The 17,527-nt window shown below is 44.9% G+C and overlaps 1 protein-coding gene across 4 annotated transcripts in view; it reads right to left on the bottom strand.

The window, feature by feature from the left end:
• Window positions 1-17,527, bottom strand: part of DGKB (diacylglycerol kinase beta) — a 449,520-nt gene that overhangs the window by 389,485 nt on the left and 42,508 nt on the right. For 2 of the 4 annotated variants that reach the window (XM_065397765.1, XM_065397766.1), the window contains exons 2-3: window positions 10,993-11,069; window positions 3,298-3,318 (exon numbers count right to left, since the gene is read on the bottom strand). In XM_065397765.1, the coding sequence (XP_065253837.1) occupies window positions 3,298-3,318; window positions 10,993-11,069 (98 nt within the window). The remainder of the gene's footprint in view (window positions 1-3,297; window positions 3,319-10,992; window positions 11,070-17,527) is intronic. The other 2 variants (XM_065397767.1, XM_065397769.1) reach the window with 1 other exon arrangement.

Raw genomic sequence — 17,527 nt, 5'->3', positions numbered from 1 at the left:
AATGTTATTTCTACTTTCTTTTGTGCTACTTAGAAGGTTCTTTCACACCAGGCTTTCTTATCAGCAGCACTGTGCTGCATACCACTGGGTCCAATAAACAAAGTAATTAGCTTTGGAGCCACTGCTCACTCCTTCCTCTATAGAGATTTTTTATACTGTGAATGTCATTATTTTGTTATATGCAGTGTTGTAGCTGTGTTGTTGTAACCATCTTGGCCCCAGGACTTGAAGAAGAGCTCTGTGTAAGCCAGAAAGCTTGTCTCTCCAACAGAAATCGGTCCAAATAGAAGACATCACCTCACCAATCTTGTCTCTCTATTATTTTGTTAATTATACAATATAAACACTAGGACTCACAAAAGTGTCTTGTGATGAACATGACCACAAACCTCTGATGTGTTTTACATTACACCATCTTGGAACTGGAGTTATGGGATATTAGATATCACTATAGAATCTTCTTATAATAATTAAAAAATTACAGCTTGTAACAAAATATATTTTATATGAATATTCTTGGATACACAATAAAAAGAGAACAATATCTGCCCTGAAGAACACCTTGTTTCTCACGGTTTCTTGCAGCAAGTAATTTCACAGAAAAACCGCTTTTCAATTGATGTTTCAGCATATCAATTTAACAACTGTCCCACATTATCCATCAGAGAAGACTGATACAAACTGACTTGCTGTAACCCATAATCAAGTCCAAAACATAAAGACTGTGCTTCTTCTCATTATACTTGTGAGCTCAGAAATGCTTCACCTTTAAAAATTCATCAATAGCCATATAAAAAAATCAATAGCTATCTGAATGAATCTTGCTTCCAACAAAGTGTTTATCTGACTTTTATTTTAAAGTGAATCACTAAACAGTACTTTGAAATACTGTCACATAAAAAGGGATAATGTTTATCCTGCCTCTTAACCATCCATAATTGCTACTATATCACCATCCATAATTGCTACTATATTCATATATTGTTTCCATTATGATCCTGATTTTGGAGAGGCTTAGCATTTCAATAATTTCAGCTTCTCTCTTATAAAAGCTGAATCTTGTGTGCACATAAAATCGTTTAAAAATAAGTCATATGTCAATCACAAGTCAGTTTGTAAACAAGGCTGGTGGAAGCCAGTGTGACTGGTGTGTTGATGACAGGCTGCTGGGGTCAGAGCTGCCAGATCAGGGTTTCAACTACATACAGACACTTAGTGTGACCTGCATTCTGGTAAACTGAGAGTAGCCCAACTGAGAGTGGGAGCTACAACAGAAAAGCATTGTAAGGCACCCTGGGTTAGAGGGGCAGGCAGTGACAACCTCTCATTGGTCTAGATCGCACCCCAGAACGTCACAGATACCAACTACTTACTACAAGGGTGGGCAAACTATGGCTAGGGGGCCGCATCCAGACCTTCAGACGTTTTAATCTCCCGCCAGGGAGTGGGGTTAGGGGTTTGCCCTGCACCCGTGCTCCAGCCGAGGAGCGGGATTGGGGGTTTGCCTGGCTCCGCACAGCTCCCGGAAGCAGCGGCACATCCGCACTCCGGCTCCTACACATAGGGGCAGCCAGTGGGCTCCGCACACTGATCGCAACCCATGCACCGCCCCCACAGCTCCCACTGGCCGGGAACCACGGCCAATGGGAGCTGCAGGGGTGGCGTCTGCAGACAGGGCAGCCCACAGAGCCGCCGGGCCGGGCCTCCACATAGGAGATGGAAGGGGGACATGACACTGCTTCCGGGAGCTGCTTGAGGTAAGCGCCACCCAGAGCCTGCACCCCTGACCCCAACCCCTTGCCCTAGCCCTGATCCCCCTCCTGCCCTCTGAACCCCTCGGTCCCAGCCCAGAGCACCCTCTTGCACCCCCAACCCCTCATCCCCACCCCAGAGCCGCACCCCCAGCCAGAACCCCCCGCCCCCCCCCCCACAACCCCTACCCCTGCCCGGAGCCCCTTCCCACACCCTGAACTCCTCATTTCTGGCCCCACCCCAGAGCCCGCACTCCCACCCAGAGCACTCACCCCCTCCCACACCCCAACCCTCAGTTTCGTGAGCATTCATGCCCCCCCCCCATACAATTTCCATGCCCAGATGTGGCCCTCAGGCCAAAAAGTTTGCTCAACCCTGAGTTAGTATGTAATATTTGCTGGCTGACCAGTTCTCTAGTAGTTGGAAAGCTGAGGAACATAATTTTCTGGAATCCCTTGCTGCCACTGTTGGCATAGGCTCTTCAAACATATTGCTGCTTGAGCTGTTATTGTATAATGAACCAATTACATGGAGCATTCACTCCCTCTTCTCATGGTTTCATATCCCAGATAAATATCTTTCATTTACTGTTTTGGGGTCTGGGACATGGATGAACTTGGTATAAATGAAAGCTAAGGAAGAGCTGCACTGGAGTTTTAGAGGTCAGGAACAGTGTTTGACTGCACTACTCAATCTTCCTCACAGACACTTTGTTCCTGAATATAAATCCTGATTTTTAACATTCCTATACCGAGCACTGAGCCTCTCTAGAGCAGTGGCTACTAACTGTGTTGCACTGGATATGGTTTTGCTATGTGGAAAATAAATGCTCTTTGGATATTAGGGGAGATTACAAAATTCATTTTCAATTGTGACCTAAGCAGGATTTACAAACCTTAGAATCACATTGTCTCTGGCCCTCGCGCAGATGTACAGAGGGAAGACACAAGCAGCTGTCAACCTCTAGATTCATCTAGTTAGCTATCTACTGTAGTGTGGATATATTTTGTTGTTTTAGGCTCTAAGCACAACAGGGTAATGTTATTATATAGCTAATTACACTAAAGTTTATATTCTACTCAAATTCTGAAAGTTGGATAGTTTATGGGACTAACTGGCTTTGTATCACACCAGTGTACATGTCAATGACACAGTATGATCATTGAAAGATTATGTGATCATATTAATGCTTCTCAAAAAATAATAGCTCACAGGAACAGAAAACAATTCCAAGAGCTCACTAGAAATTACACATTATCTTGTGGCTGATTATCCTACCTCAATTTTCCAGGTTGCTCTTAATTACACTATTAGCAAAATTTTGGACAGTCACAAAGACACAAGTTAAATTTGCCTAATGAAAAACAACATGCTGTCTTAGTAAGAATACACCTTGTTCTCAGCTTCAAATTGTAATACATTACCTGAGAGAGTGGCCACATGAAATATTTATCAATATATGAATGTTTCAGTGGAACCCTGCAAATCAACAATCACTGTTCATATTAGTAATAACAAAAAATCTAATGAAGAAAGATTACTTACTTGATTAAGAATGTCTTGTTTCTGTAGTGCATGCAAAGAAAGAGAGAACACATACTTTATATACTGCATTAATATAAAGTAACACTCAGACTGTTTTTATAATAGGACTATTTTAGTTGCAAATTTCATTTTGTAGATAAACAGGTTTGAAAGAGAACAAACACATTCCATTATTTTATGTTAGCATAGTTGTTAAAAATGTGTCTAGTCTTGATTAGACTTGCGTCTGTGAAGTGGGCATTCACCCACGAAAGCTTATGCTCCAATACTTCTGTTAGTCTTAAAGGTGCCACAGGACCCTCTCTTGCTTTTTTACAGATTCAGACTAACACGGCTACCCCTCTGATACTAGTCTTGATTAGTTAGACAGTGCAAGCATTTGATTTTTAACCATGCAATGATAGATATCCAAGGAAAAATAACAATGAAAACAATGTCTTGAAACTTTCATCGTCAGCCCAGTGTACTCTGTGTAAGTTATCTGTTGTCAACAATGGATGTCAGCAACAGGTGTTGCTGAACCAGTTCTGAGCAGTTTAACTGCAAGCACAAAGAAGGATAGACTCTGGTCAGCACCATTTAAAAAAACGTGATGAAATGCTGTGTTTCCTATCATGTGTACAATAAGTAAATCAAAACAGTGCTTTGGATGAAGGGATTGTATTCACTTTTTCCATTTATTCACAGATGCTCAAAACTACTTCAGAGTAAAAAATACCACTCTAGATTTATTTATAGAAGATGTGTTCTGGGTATGAATTATATCAAATGCCCCAAAACCTAGTTAACACCGAGTTAAGATTACTGGTGCCTCATGCTCTTCCAGAATGTTGAGTTCAGCTAATCTCAAATCTTTAAAAACCAGAAAATATAGAATTAAGGTACATGCCATTGAAACCTTAACTTTGCCCTCTGCAGCTGGTAATTTCCAATGAAAGATATCTGCACACACTCTAGTACTGTGTTAAGTGTTGCTGTAATGAATAGTGGAGGGATTAGCTGGAGAAGCTTAAAAGAGCTGTAATTGTGATAGAAGGAGATCTGGAGCACCCCTTCCTATTTGTTTATGATAAAGGAAAGACATGCTTATGTACCAATCAGAAATCCAGTGTGCCTTACTGCAGCGCTGAGTTCTGTTGGTTGTGTCAGTAGCAGTGAGTAAGGGGTTTCTTGCCATGAGGATTGTCAGCAGTGAGGCAGGATAGGAAAGTAGTCTGTGGGTTTAATGACGGGTAAGTAAAAATACAGTGCTAGACATAATCCTGGGGATAAGGACAAAAGGGTTGTACAAAGGGATTTTTCTAATATTGGGGGTGTTCCTCTGATGTAGGCTCAGTATTTGAGTACACAGCAGGTGTAGGTAGCTCCTGTTCAATGCACCTCACCTAAACATAAGTTTGATTCACCAAAGAGAAGTTGTTAGATCTGTCTTACAGTGATCATGTGCCCTATTCCCTGAGTGTGCTGCACTAACTACAGGGGCAGAGTTTTTGTATGTGTTTTATGGCCATGCTGGGCCAGTGCTCAAAGGGAGGTAAGGACACATTTGTATGTACCTTAGCTTTGTATTTCCTAGTTTTCAGAAGTTTGTTTACATTACCTTCATGGGTGCTGGAAGGCCTGAAAGAGTGGGGGGCCAAGCCCCTACCTCCCAATGGCCTGACCCTCCCAGAGCCCCAGCCCCCCCATCCCACCCTCCCCGAGCCCCAGCCCCTCCCGCCAGCTTCACCCTCCTGGAGCCCCTGCCCCCTCCCACCAGCACCCCCTACCAGAGCACCTGCCCTTCCCATCAGCTTCATCCTACTGGAGCCCCTGCTCCCTCCCACCAGCCTCATCTTCCCAGAATCCCTGCTTTCCCCCCCCACACACACACACAGACACACTCCTTACCTTACTCTCCCTGATGACCAGCCTGAAACCCTTGGGGAATGGGCCCTTCTTGCTTCCCAGACCCAGCAGGTCCCCGACACCAAGAGGAGCCTCTGTTGCTGTTTTATTAGCCAACAGATGAGGTCCTGACTGCCAGCATGTGGCTCAGTGCAGACCGGTACTAGGGTTGCCAACTTTCTAATTGCACAAAGCCAAACACCCTTGCCCCGCCCACCCCCTTCTCTGAGGCCCCACCCCCACTCACTCCATCCCTCCTCCCTCCATCACTTGCTCTCTCCCATCCTCACTCACTTTCACCAGGCTGTGGCAGATGGTTGGTGTGCAGGAGGGGGTGGGGCCAAAAATGAGGGGTTCAGGATGTAGAAGGGGGTTCCGGGCTGGGACAGCAGTGTGGGAGGGGGTGAGGGCTCCGGCTAGGGGTGTGGGCTCTGGGGTGGGGCCAGGGATGAGGGGTTTGGGATGCAGGAGGGAGCTTCAGGCTGGGGCGGAGGGGTTTGGAGTTCAGGAGGGTGCTCAGGGCTGGGGTAGGGGGTTGGGATGCGGGAAGGGGTGAGGGCTCTAGCTGGGGGTGTGGACTCTAGGGTGGGGCGAGGGATGAGGGGTTTGAGGTGCAGGAGGGGGTTCTGGACTGAAGCCGAGGGGTTTGACATGTGGGAGGGGGCTCGGGGTGCAGGCTCTGGCTGGGGCTGTGGATGAGGGGCTTGGGGTGCAGGAGGGGGATCAGGGCTGGGGGTCAGGGTGCAGGCTCTGGGAGGGAGTTAGGGTGTGAGAGGGGTTTCTGATCTGGGGTAGAGTGTTGGGGTGCGGGAGGGGGTTTGGCGTGTGGGCTCCAGCTGGGCGGCACTTACCTCAGGCGGCTCCCGGTTGGTGGTGCAGCAGGGCTAAGACAGACTCCTTGCCTGCCCTGACTCAGTGTAGCTCCTGGAAGCGGCCAGCATGTCCGGCTCCTAGGCGGAGACGCAGCCAGGGGGCTCTGCCCACAGCCACCGCCCCCACAGCTCCCATTTGCCATGGTTCCCAGCCAATGGAAGCTGCAGAGCCGGTGCTCAGGGCGGGGGCAGCACGCAGAGTCCCCTGGCCCCTGCACATAGGAGCCAGACAGGCTGCCACTTCTGGGAGCCATGCAGAGCCAGGGCAAGCCAGGAGCCTGCCTCAGCCCTGGAGCTGCCAGGGTCCCTTTTCAACTGGGCGTTGCGGTCGAAAACAAGACGCCTGGCAACCCTAATCGGGACCCGGATGCTGGCCAACTGGATCATATCATGATGTGCTCCCGCCCAGCCAGGTTTTAAAGGGGGGGGTGTGGAAGCAATGGCCCTTCAGGCACTGGAACTTTTATAGAACTGGGTAGGGCCAAGGCCAAAGTGCCGGAGGAGTTATACTTAAATATCCTACAGAAAGTGCATATGTTTCTTTTGTTAGAAAGCAGGGGGCATGGCCCTCCCACTTTTAAAAGTGGAGGGAGCCCCCTGACTGCCCCAGTTCCAGCGCCAGTGATTACCTTTCCTTTTTTTATTTCCTGCTTTTCAGAGATTTAAGTTGAACTGAATTCAACATTCTGGAAGGACAGAGGACAGCATTGGGCAACCTTAACTCTGTATTAACAAAGATTTGGGGAATTTAATTTCCGTGGCTTTTAAGTAAGTAATTTATCAACACCTCCATGTATCACAGATCAGCTCTCTTTCTCCCCTGCCACTGACTCCTTAGCAACAATTACCCTGGCCAGAGAATGCACCGGCTGCCTCCGCATCATTATATCTCAGATCTCTCTGCCTGTCTAGTACAGCCTGGTTCTCTCTTCTGAACTGTCCTCCGCAAGAAGAGGCAGGCATCAACATGAGACCCATAGGCTGAGCAGAGGATGTGGGAACAAGTATGGAGTCAGTGGGGATATTTTTTGAAGGGGGAACAGACATTGTGGGTGATGTGAGAGGAAGGATGGTCCAGGATATGGACATGGGACTTAGGAGACCCAGGTTTAATTCTTTGCTCTGTGACAGACTCCCTGTGTGACCTCAGTCAAGTCAATTAGACATTCTGTATCTCAGTTTCCTATCTGTAAAAATGGGGATGACAGCACCTTCCTACCTCATGTGGGTCTTGTGAGGGTAAATACTAAAGATTGTGAGACACTCAGATGCTACAGTGATCAGCCCATATTAGTACCTATCATTGTTTGATTGATGGGTCTGGGGGATGAGGGAGACAAAGCTGAAGACCCCACAGCATCCTCCATGTACCGCTCTGACCCCTTCTTTCCACCTCACCCTCTTCTGCAGTTTCCACACCACCCCTCACCTGCTCTGATTCATATATTCCCACTAACTGCTGAGATCACTACTACTGCCCCAGTCCCTCCAACATGCCCGTTATTCCAAGCCACCCTCATGCACACCTACTATGCCAAACCCCTACACACACACACACACACAAGCTGCTTTGAGTACCCCCTACACACACACACACACACACACACACACACACACACTAACTCCACCTTGCCACTTCATGCTACCAGGAGTGGCCATAGAGAGGTGGGAAAGTGGTGAACCTGTGAGGAGTGCATGTACCAGCTGGAGGCAGAAAGGGTCAGGAGAATGGAGTTGCAGAGTCACTACCCCAAAAATTGGGGACAAGCATATGGGAAGAGACTCTACACATTCATCTGCAGCATAGAAGGCTTACGGTGTGTATACATTGCAATAAAAGATCTGCAGCTGGCCTAGGTTAGCTGACTCAGGCTCGTGTGGCTATAAAATTGCAGTGTAGACATTCGGGCTTGAGCTGGAGCCTGGGCTCTAGGATCCCGCGAGGGGGGAGGGTCACAGTACATTACAATTTTATATGCAGCCTGAGCTGAGTTAGCTGACCTGGGCCAGCCACGGGTCTTTTACTGCAGAGTAAACATAACCTCAGAGAGATGAAGTGGCCCATTTCATGTTAATGACATGATCTCAGCTAAATGAGAACACCCCAGGGAGATCAATACAGCTTTAAACAATGGCTTTGAGACACGTGAACTGCTCTATTAATCTCAGTGGGTGTTCTTAGTCCTCTCCCCAGTGACTGCACTTGTGAGCCTGTGCTGTGCACCAAGCGTGCCCATTCGCAGCCCCTCACCTTAGTCTTACCACTGGGTGCAAGTTCCAAGAATGCCTGTTCTCAGCTTCCCACACAAAGGGACTAGGCTCCTCCAGACCCCAGCTCACATGGGGGGCATAGAGGTGGGCCCCGCAGGAAATAGATACCCTTGTAAAGTAGCTTTACGAAGCGTAAATGTCCCCAAAAGTATAAAATCCCCTTGACACAGGTGGATAGTAGCAACACACCCACCTATTGCTCTCACATTTCTGACAAAGGCAGGACCTCAAACTCACAGTTCATAAGGCAGCTTAGGTTCAATGGCCACAGCATGTCCCCTTGAGCCACACAATTGCTGAAACAGCCTACCTTGAAACAGTCTTGTTACAACAGAGCCCTGGTCTTGCTACACCTAAACATTTCATTGTCTTTGGCTCCATCTACTTTCTTAACTTAACCTTGACTATTTCTTCAATAGAGCTCTTCTAAAGGGCCAGTGGGTGCCATGCACTAGCTGAGATAAATCCTGAATAACTGAGATGAGTTTTAGGGGCTCATCCCCTAGCGAGTCTAAAAGGCTGCTCCAAACTATGCCGGCTGACAATGACTACAGTGAGACTGAAATGACATCTGCGAATCAATGGTCTTTGCAGAAGCCTCAGTCACATTCCCTACACCAAAAGCAGGAAGAGGGAGTGGCATAGGAGCTGCTACAATCAGGTCAATGGCACTGGAGGGTCCCCCCCCTTACATTGGATAAGCCTCTGATGGCCAAGTTCATCATCTCCAATGCTGCACTAACTTCCCAATCTGACCACTCTGCACAGGTTTATGTGACTCTACAAGGTGAAAGACAATGAAGAAACAAGACCCCATGATTTCAAAACTCAGTTTTGAATGTCAAAAAGATAATAATTGTACTGGAGCAATCTGATTATTAAAGTGGCATATAATGAAGAATTGCACTACAACAGCACTAGAGTGGAATACAGCATTGAACCCACAGGGCAAGGGGAAGTCTGGAACATGAGATTGTTTAGGCACTTCTATCTCCATAAATATAGAACACTACAAAGTTTCATAGCATAGCTCCAGGCATAAAAATAATGCAGATTCAAGATAATCAGTCAAGGAAAATTCATTGCTCTACGGCAGTGGTTCTCAACCCACGGGCCGTTTGGGGCCCAATCAGCACACAGCTGCGGCCCATGTGACATCCTCAGGGCCATACAGGTAGTATATATATTGTGTGCATGTGGCCCACAATGATAAATAGGTTGAGAACCACTGCTCTACAGATCCAGAGGTACAGATAAAAATGTGTACAGATCCAGAGGTCAGGTAAAATTACTTATTATTGTATTTTACCACCACAATTAAGTTCAAGGGGCTTTAGCTGGTTTACTTGCCAATGTTTAATATATACAATACAAAGTAATATATGGGAACTTATTCACAACATAAAGTTTACTTAGCACAAGTGCTCTCATATTATGAATTCCATATAAGTCTCAGAAAAATATGCCAACAAGGAAAATAAAAATTGGGCTATTTAGCTATTTTGATATACACTATATGGATGTGCTAAAGAGCATTATCTGGCTTTATTCCATAGGTTTAAATAGAAAAATACTCAAAGATAAACAGAAATGCTTTTTCTTATATATATATTAAATACTGATTAAGAACCCATATCCATACATGAGAACTTCCTACAAGGATTGAGGACAACACCAAAAGCAGCATAAATTTTGCAGCTCCCTGTTCAGCTAAGGATTCCCTACATATCAATAAAAAAAGTTAATATTTAAAAAAAAGTTTATGAAAACCAGTCAAGGTCCTACTTTTTAAGGCCTACATTTTAAGGCCTGAATGGACCAATGTGATCATCTAGTGCCCCTACTCCTCCTTAACAATAATGGGCATTGTATCTGTGTCCACCATATCGCCAAATCAGAATTCATATTCAAGGCCCTGTATGTAGCATTTGTAGCAGCACTGATACAGGAAATGATTGCTGCTGGTTGACAACCATCACGCTGGACACACTGAGCTACCTCTCCTTACTACCGCAATTACAGAACCTAACAATGCATTGGAGAATTTCCTAATATTACTCTCAGGCAATTTGCAATTCAGGCAAATATTCCTCACTCCCAAAATAATGATACAACAAGGTGTTTGCGTCCTTATGTGGCTAGGATTAAGGTTGCATGTGAAGCAGCACCACAAATAAGCATTGCCTGATTTTCCTAAGTTTGTTTTGAATTAGGTGTTATGAAGTCCCACATTCCAGAAGGATATATGGAGCACAAAGCATTGTTCTGTGGCAGCATCTTAACTTCACCTCAAAGATTTTTGTAAGTGATTTTTTTTTTAATAAAAGAGCAACACAAATAAATTTTACACAAATAAATTACTCATCAGAATAAACACGAGTGTTCTCTGGCTTTTGAATGATGAACTAGATCACTTCTTGAGGTCCCTTCCAGCCCTACATGTCTATGATTCTATGAAATGATCATATTAATAAATTCTTTTAGTTAAATAAATCCTTTTTTTAGTTCTTCAGTATATGTTTTACTTTCAAAAGAATAGAGCATCACTCCAAGCAGCAAATTTGTATATAATTATTTATAAATGCTTATTCTGCCATGCCATTTTTTAAAACATTTTTTTACATTAATCACATTTTTAAACCACTGAATAAAAAAGAAGAATTACCCCTTCAGGATTATATTTTGCTAGCACACCATTACCATGGAATTCTTCCAGAACATCCTTAATTTTCTTGGTGGAGTCTAGAACAAAATAGAAAAAAATAACAGGAAATTGATTTATACGGTATGAACTGTAGTCAAGAAAAGCATTATTTGTTTCAGATTGGGTTTGTGCTGTTGAGAATATAGTCTCTTTTCAAAGTGCATGCGTAATCTCCTCTAGGAGTATGGGAATTACCAGCGCAGTAAGAAGAGAACATATTGTACCCTCCAATTTAATAAAAACAAAGACAAAAACCATTTGAAAAATTGTACACTCTGTGACTTAATCTTTGACTGTGGTTGAATGACACATTTCAGAAAAGACTGTTCGCATCATGTCTTTAAGTCACTTTTGCCAGCTGCGGATCAGGCTAGTCCTCCCCCGTGTAAGTTAGATGCTTTCAGGCATAGGTCCCAATGGACACAAGGGTCATGAAAACAGCCAGGACACACCAGAATGCAGGGAAGACCAGAGCAATGCCCATTCTCCACAACCATGCCTTCTATACCAGCCACAGGGAAGGGCATAGATGTCAGTATACCAACTCTACACAACTCAAGTACACCTCTACCCCGATATAACGCTGTCCCCAGGAGCCAAAAAAACCTTATTGTGTTATAAGTGAAACCGCGTTATATCGAACTTGCTTTGATCCGCCGGAGTGCGCAGCCCCCTTCCTCCCCCCGGAGCACTGCTTTACCGCGTTATATCCAAATTCGTGTTATATCGGGTTGCGTTATATCGGGGTAGAGGTGTATTCTCTTACCAGGGCCAGCTATGCAAGTGTTAGAGTTATTTTACCCCAGCAGAGTGGTGCAAAGCAACACTACTGCAGAAGAGGTATGGCTCTTTAACTTTTCTATTTTCTTTTTCCCCGCCATTATAAATGTTAAACTGAAATAGAATGATTTTAAGCACTCCACGTGCAGGAATGCTCTGCAGGTATTGACTTGCAACTGGTAAATAATTTTTAACTGACATTCTGATTGCTCTCTATTAATACAAAAATTTCAATAACTATTCACTGTGCAAATCCCTGGACTCGGATTCTTTCAAAACACGCCGTTCACTTACACATGACCATCTCATGTTATTTCAACCAGCTAACAGAAACTAACAACTCAGTCAGGTCTTAAAATAACTTTCAGTAGGCACCTTAAGTTACAAATAGCAGGCCTAGCTCTGTGGGGGTTTTTTAAGTTACATCAGCAAAATACAATACTGTGGTAGCTTTTGAGAGTAAAAAGAAATTTACCATCTGCAAATTGACTTAAAAAAAGAAAATGCATCTTTAAATCAATAAATAGACCTGAAAAGGGAAATATGGCACCAAGGAGGAATGTATGTAATTAAAAAAAAGTCTTGGTTGTAACACATTACAAACCGAGGGGAAACAATTTCAGAGCAGTTCAAGCACTGTAAGAACTAATTCTTTCACAGTTACATTATAATGAAAGTTCCGGACAATATAGCTCTGATGGTCTTTAGCCCACACAAGCCTCTCCAGCATGACAATATTGCGATCCATCAGAGAAGACTCCTCAGCCCCCTAAGAGCCCACCAATGAACCCCCTTGGCAGACATAATCTTTGTATTGAGGGATAGTCAAATAAGACACTATAATGAGAGAGACTGTTGCTAATTGCTGTCTTGTTCCATGATCTAAGGCAGGGGTCCCCAACCCGGTGCCCGCGGGCGCCATGGCGCCCGCCGGGGCATCTAAGTGCGCCCGCGTACTGGCTGGCGGACGAGCATCTGCCGAAATGCCACCGACAAGCAGCATCATCCAGAGGCGTTGCTGCCGAAATGCCGCCGATTTTCGGCGGCGACACCTCTGGATGACGCTGCTTGTCGGCAGCATTTCGGCGGCAACGCCTATTGACACTGCCGCTTGTCGGCAGCATTTCGGCAGATGCTCGTCCGCCGCCACGGTCCTCCGTGGCTCGTCGTCTGGCACCCGCCAGACGAAAAAGTTTGGGGACCACTTATCTAAGGTGTGTGGATGCCCTACAATCTGAAATGCACCAAACAAGTTCACTTCATTTTCTAGACCAAAAAAAAAAATCTTTGTAATAAGGAAAACAGCACTGTATAATGTGAATTATACACTATGTTAAGAACGCAGATACAGGGCAAAATTAGCCCTATTTGTATTATTAAACATTAATGTGATTGCAGTGCCCAGAGGAGGCCTGAATCAGTACAGTATTAGGGCTCCACTGTGCTAAGTGCTGCATAAACTCATATTCCATGCACAGAAGCACTTCAGGCTCTAATGCCCTGATCCTACAAACATTTAGTCATCTGAGGAATTGCACGGAGAAAGCACTCAGTTGGATGAGATCCTTCCTTTTGGGCCGCATTCAGAGCTTGCTGTTGGACAACTTCTCCTCTTTTACTGGACCCCTCACACTTGGAGTCTCTCAAGGATCTATTCTACTAACCATCCTGCAGAATAACCATATGAACACACCTGCACTATATCCTAATCATTTCCCATGCTGATAGCGAAGTCATCCAACTATCTGAGAGCCTGGACTGAGATCAGCAAGTGTATGAAAGGTGGATGGCTGAAACTAAATCCGAGGAACACAAAGCTGATGTTGGTGTGAAGACAAGTAGGTAGAATAGACAAATATAAAAATTCGCCCTTTGTGGGGCAGAAGCTACCCCCAATAAAAGCCTCCCCTTTCTGAAGTGTTATAAGGTTGAGTCAAGGCTTTCTATCAGAAATGGCCGTACCTCTTCCTTCTTTTGATTTCCCAGCTGTATTTTTATTCATCTTTAAACAAACATTATATACACATGTAACTGTAATTAATACAGTGTTACCAACAAGCTGGATATGTTTCTTGTAACTTCTGAAAATTTTTAATTCTGCTCCCAGCAGTAATGCTTAAAAAAAAAAAATCTCAAGTAGAACAAAGATATGGAAAGTTTCAGCAATAGCATCTCTACCCCTTCCCTTTATGCATGCCAGCTGGACCCTGTGGTCTAATGACATACTTCTCCCATACTCTGCATACCTGTCATTGAAAAGGAGGGATGAGGGTCTAAGTCAGGGATCGACAACCTTTGGCACGCGGCTCGCCAGGGAAAGCCCCTGGCGGGCCGGGCCGGTTTGTTTACCTGCCGTGTTTGCAGGTTTGGCCGATGATGGCTCCCACTGGCCGCGGTTCACCTTCCCAGGCCAATGGGGGCTGCAGGAAGCGGAGCAGGCCAAGGGATGTGCTGGCCATCGCTTCCCGCCTCCCCCATTAGCCTGGAGTAGCGAACTGTGGCCAGTGGGAGCCGTGATCGGCCGAACCTGCGGATGCGGCAGGTAAACAAACTGGCCCGGCCCGCCAGGGTGCTTACCCTGGCGAGCCACATGCCAAAGGTTGCCGATCCCTGGTCTAACTTCTGCCTGGGTTGCCCCAGCTCCCCAGGAATCTTTTAAATTCTGGACAGGCAGTATATTCATCATAGGCACAAGGTGATATATCTCCCAACAACTGAGGCATGGTCATTTATCATTTCCCTTTGTTTATAGTCTTTCAAGCAGTTTTCAATCCATAGGACAGTATTAATATCCAATCCAACTTGAATGAATTTTTTAAAATGTCATGAGACAATATATCAGTTTTTTTAAAAAATCCAAATATATTATATCTACTGCCTGCCCTTCATTCACTAGGTCTATCAGAAAAGAAATCAAGTTCTCCTTTCACAGTTTTGGTAACATAAACCAATACTGGGAGCATATTCAGTCCAGCTTGCTTTAATAGGTTTCCATAAAAGGACTTGTATTGTAGGATCATTTCCAAGCTTCATTACTACATGAAGATCACATCAAATAAAATAAGAAATATTGGTTCGGAAAGTTATAAGCCAGTGAAAACAGGAAGATCCAATGAAACACCTTCTCAACCATACTGATAATTAAAATAGCTAATGAGTAAATGCTTCCTGGGAAAACTAAACAAATTGCAAAATATGATGTGGATCAGACATAATACAAAAAGGAAACAAAGCGATTAATTGTCCAATGAATAATTATTATCCTTCTTTGTGAGGAAACCATTCTAACAAGTAATTGCCGTGGAAACACTGCTTCTGCAAGCAGGACTACGTATTGATCAAAAGTAGGCAATTTCAACTTGTGTGTGTTTCTTTGGGGATAGGTAGGTGAACATACATCCCATTTTGAATGGGACAGTCCCTTTTTTTAAGCTCTGTCCTGATTTTTTTTTGCGGGGGGGGGGGGGGGGCAAAAGTGATGATCAGTTGGCAAGAACAAATGGGACAAATGCCCACTTTTGGCCAAAAAGTGGGGCACACACCCTTACTTAGCAGGGCACAGAGGAATGTGCAGGAGGAACAAATGGTTATGCCAGCTCAGCGGGGGGTGAGGGGGAAATCAGGCCTCCAGCGAGCAGCAACAGCCATGTGGGGGGGCAGGCAGGGCTCTGAGCAATTCCAGCCCCATGCAGGGGGCAAGCTGGGCTCAGATGAGAGCCCTGCATGGGGAGAGCGGGGAGCAGGACACAGGCCAGCCCCATGTGCGAGCGGGTGGTGAGAGGGACACGGCATGGGCGAGCGGCTTGGGCCAGACCTACGCGGTGTCCCATTTTCCCTTTGATAGGTTAGCAGGGGGTTAGATGGATTTAAGCAGGCTCTGGGTGTTATTTGGGGGCTATGGGACAGACAGGTTTGGGGGTCATGGCGAGGAGAATGGGGTGACTGTGGGAGGGGTTTATGTGGGGGTCTATGGCAGGAGGGGGCTGGGAATGCAGGGAATGGTGTGGCGATGCCGGTGGCCCCAGCTGGCTGTAGTTGTGTCTGGCTTCCTCCTGTGCAGCCTCTTCACCTCTCCTCCCTCTGACTCCCTGCCTTCAGCCCCAGCTCTTCTTGCAGAGACCAGAGATGTGGGACAGACTTGCCACCACCACACCAAGGATGGGGCAGGCTCGCTGGCCACACTGGGGATGAATTCTGCCTGCAGCACTATGCCAGGGCCCCATAGACTTGTCTCACCAATTACTGCTGGTCTCTGGGGACTCTCCCTGCTTGTCATGCTGATGGGCACCCAGGCGGCTCAATGCCAAGCTGGCCCTGGTGCCGCCAAACGCAGAGCTTCGCCTGATGAGCTGGGCTGTGTGCATGGGCAGCAGAGTGGCTCTGATTTGGGGGGACTGAGTTCCCTCTAGCCCTAGCTACCTGCTGCCTATACATATTGAGAGCCAATCCCTACCCCAAAAACCTTACAATCTAATTTGTCAGCCAAAGAAGTCATCTTATTCATAATTTACAGATGGGGAACTGAGACTCAGAGAGATTAAGGATCTTATTCTGCACATTTAACTGTACAAACTAAGGGGTCTGAGTGACTTTAATTAATGGGACTACTTTGTTAAGCACATGAACAAGTCTTCAGGAATGAAGCCTAAACGACTTGCCCAAGGCCACACTGTCAGTCTGTACCAGAGCTGCAAACTGAATCCAGGTTTCCTCAGTCCTAATACATGACCTTAAACACAAGACCACCATTTTTCTTAAATACATACGTTTATGCATGAAAATTCTAGTATGTAGAGGTGAAGAGATTGTGGTACAATGGCATTACTCAGGAGAGGGGGAAATCACAATAATCATCCAAAATGAATGCCACACAGTATGTACTGTGTGGTTCCAGTACATACTATTATGGCCATGGGAAGCCCCTTTGGAGTTTAAAGATTTGCACATCAGACTTTATCTGTTGAAATAAAATGAGTGTATTTAGGTTTTTAGTTAGCTTGTGGCTTTTTATGGCCAGTTTTGTTTTTCTGTTTTTGTTTTTTCTGTTTTTATCATTACAATTAGTATGCAGTAATCACTTTATTATTTATTGTTTTCCGTGTGTTTTGAGACCTTGGTTGCACACTGTTTTATATCCCTGAAAATATGTTCTCTTGTGCTTCTTTGGACTTTGTTTTTTCTCTTTATGGATGTATCTCTTCCCTATTGAACTTGTTAAAAGAAATAATGGAAATACAGTTTAAAGATCCCAAGAAACAATTTACCCAAGCTTCGACATTTCCTTCCAGTCAGACATAACAGTGACCTCGTTATGAGCCAAATCCTGCTCGTTTTACTCACATGAGAAGTCTTACTGATGTCTATGGGACTTGCACAGCGCCTACCACAATAAGATCCTAGTCTGTGACGAGGACTCCCAGGTGCTATGGTAATACAATTATTAAAATATTATTAGTGATGATATCCAAATAAGTAGAGCAAGCAGGATTTGGCCTTGTACTTTTGTGGGGCAGAAAGGGGATGGGTGCCAGGTAATGTTAAAAATAAAATCACAAAAAGAAAACAAACAATTATTAAAATTGATAATTGGGAGAAAACAAATAATTAGAATTAATTGCTTCTCCTACAACTAGTTCAGGAAAATAAATCAAGAGATAGAATTAATTATTATGGTTACTAATGACACTGCATCACATTAAAGTTACCAAGGATTCTT

This window comes from Emys orbicularis, chromosome 2, assembly GCF_028017835.1.
Source record: "Emys orbicularis isolate rEmyOrb1 chromosome 2, rEmyOrb1.hap1, whole genome shotgun sequence".
Taxonomy (NCBI): Eukaryota; Metazoa; Chordata; order Testudines; family Emydidae; genus Emys; species Emys orbicularis.
This window is presented reverse-complemented; position numbering and strand designations above follow the sequence as displayed.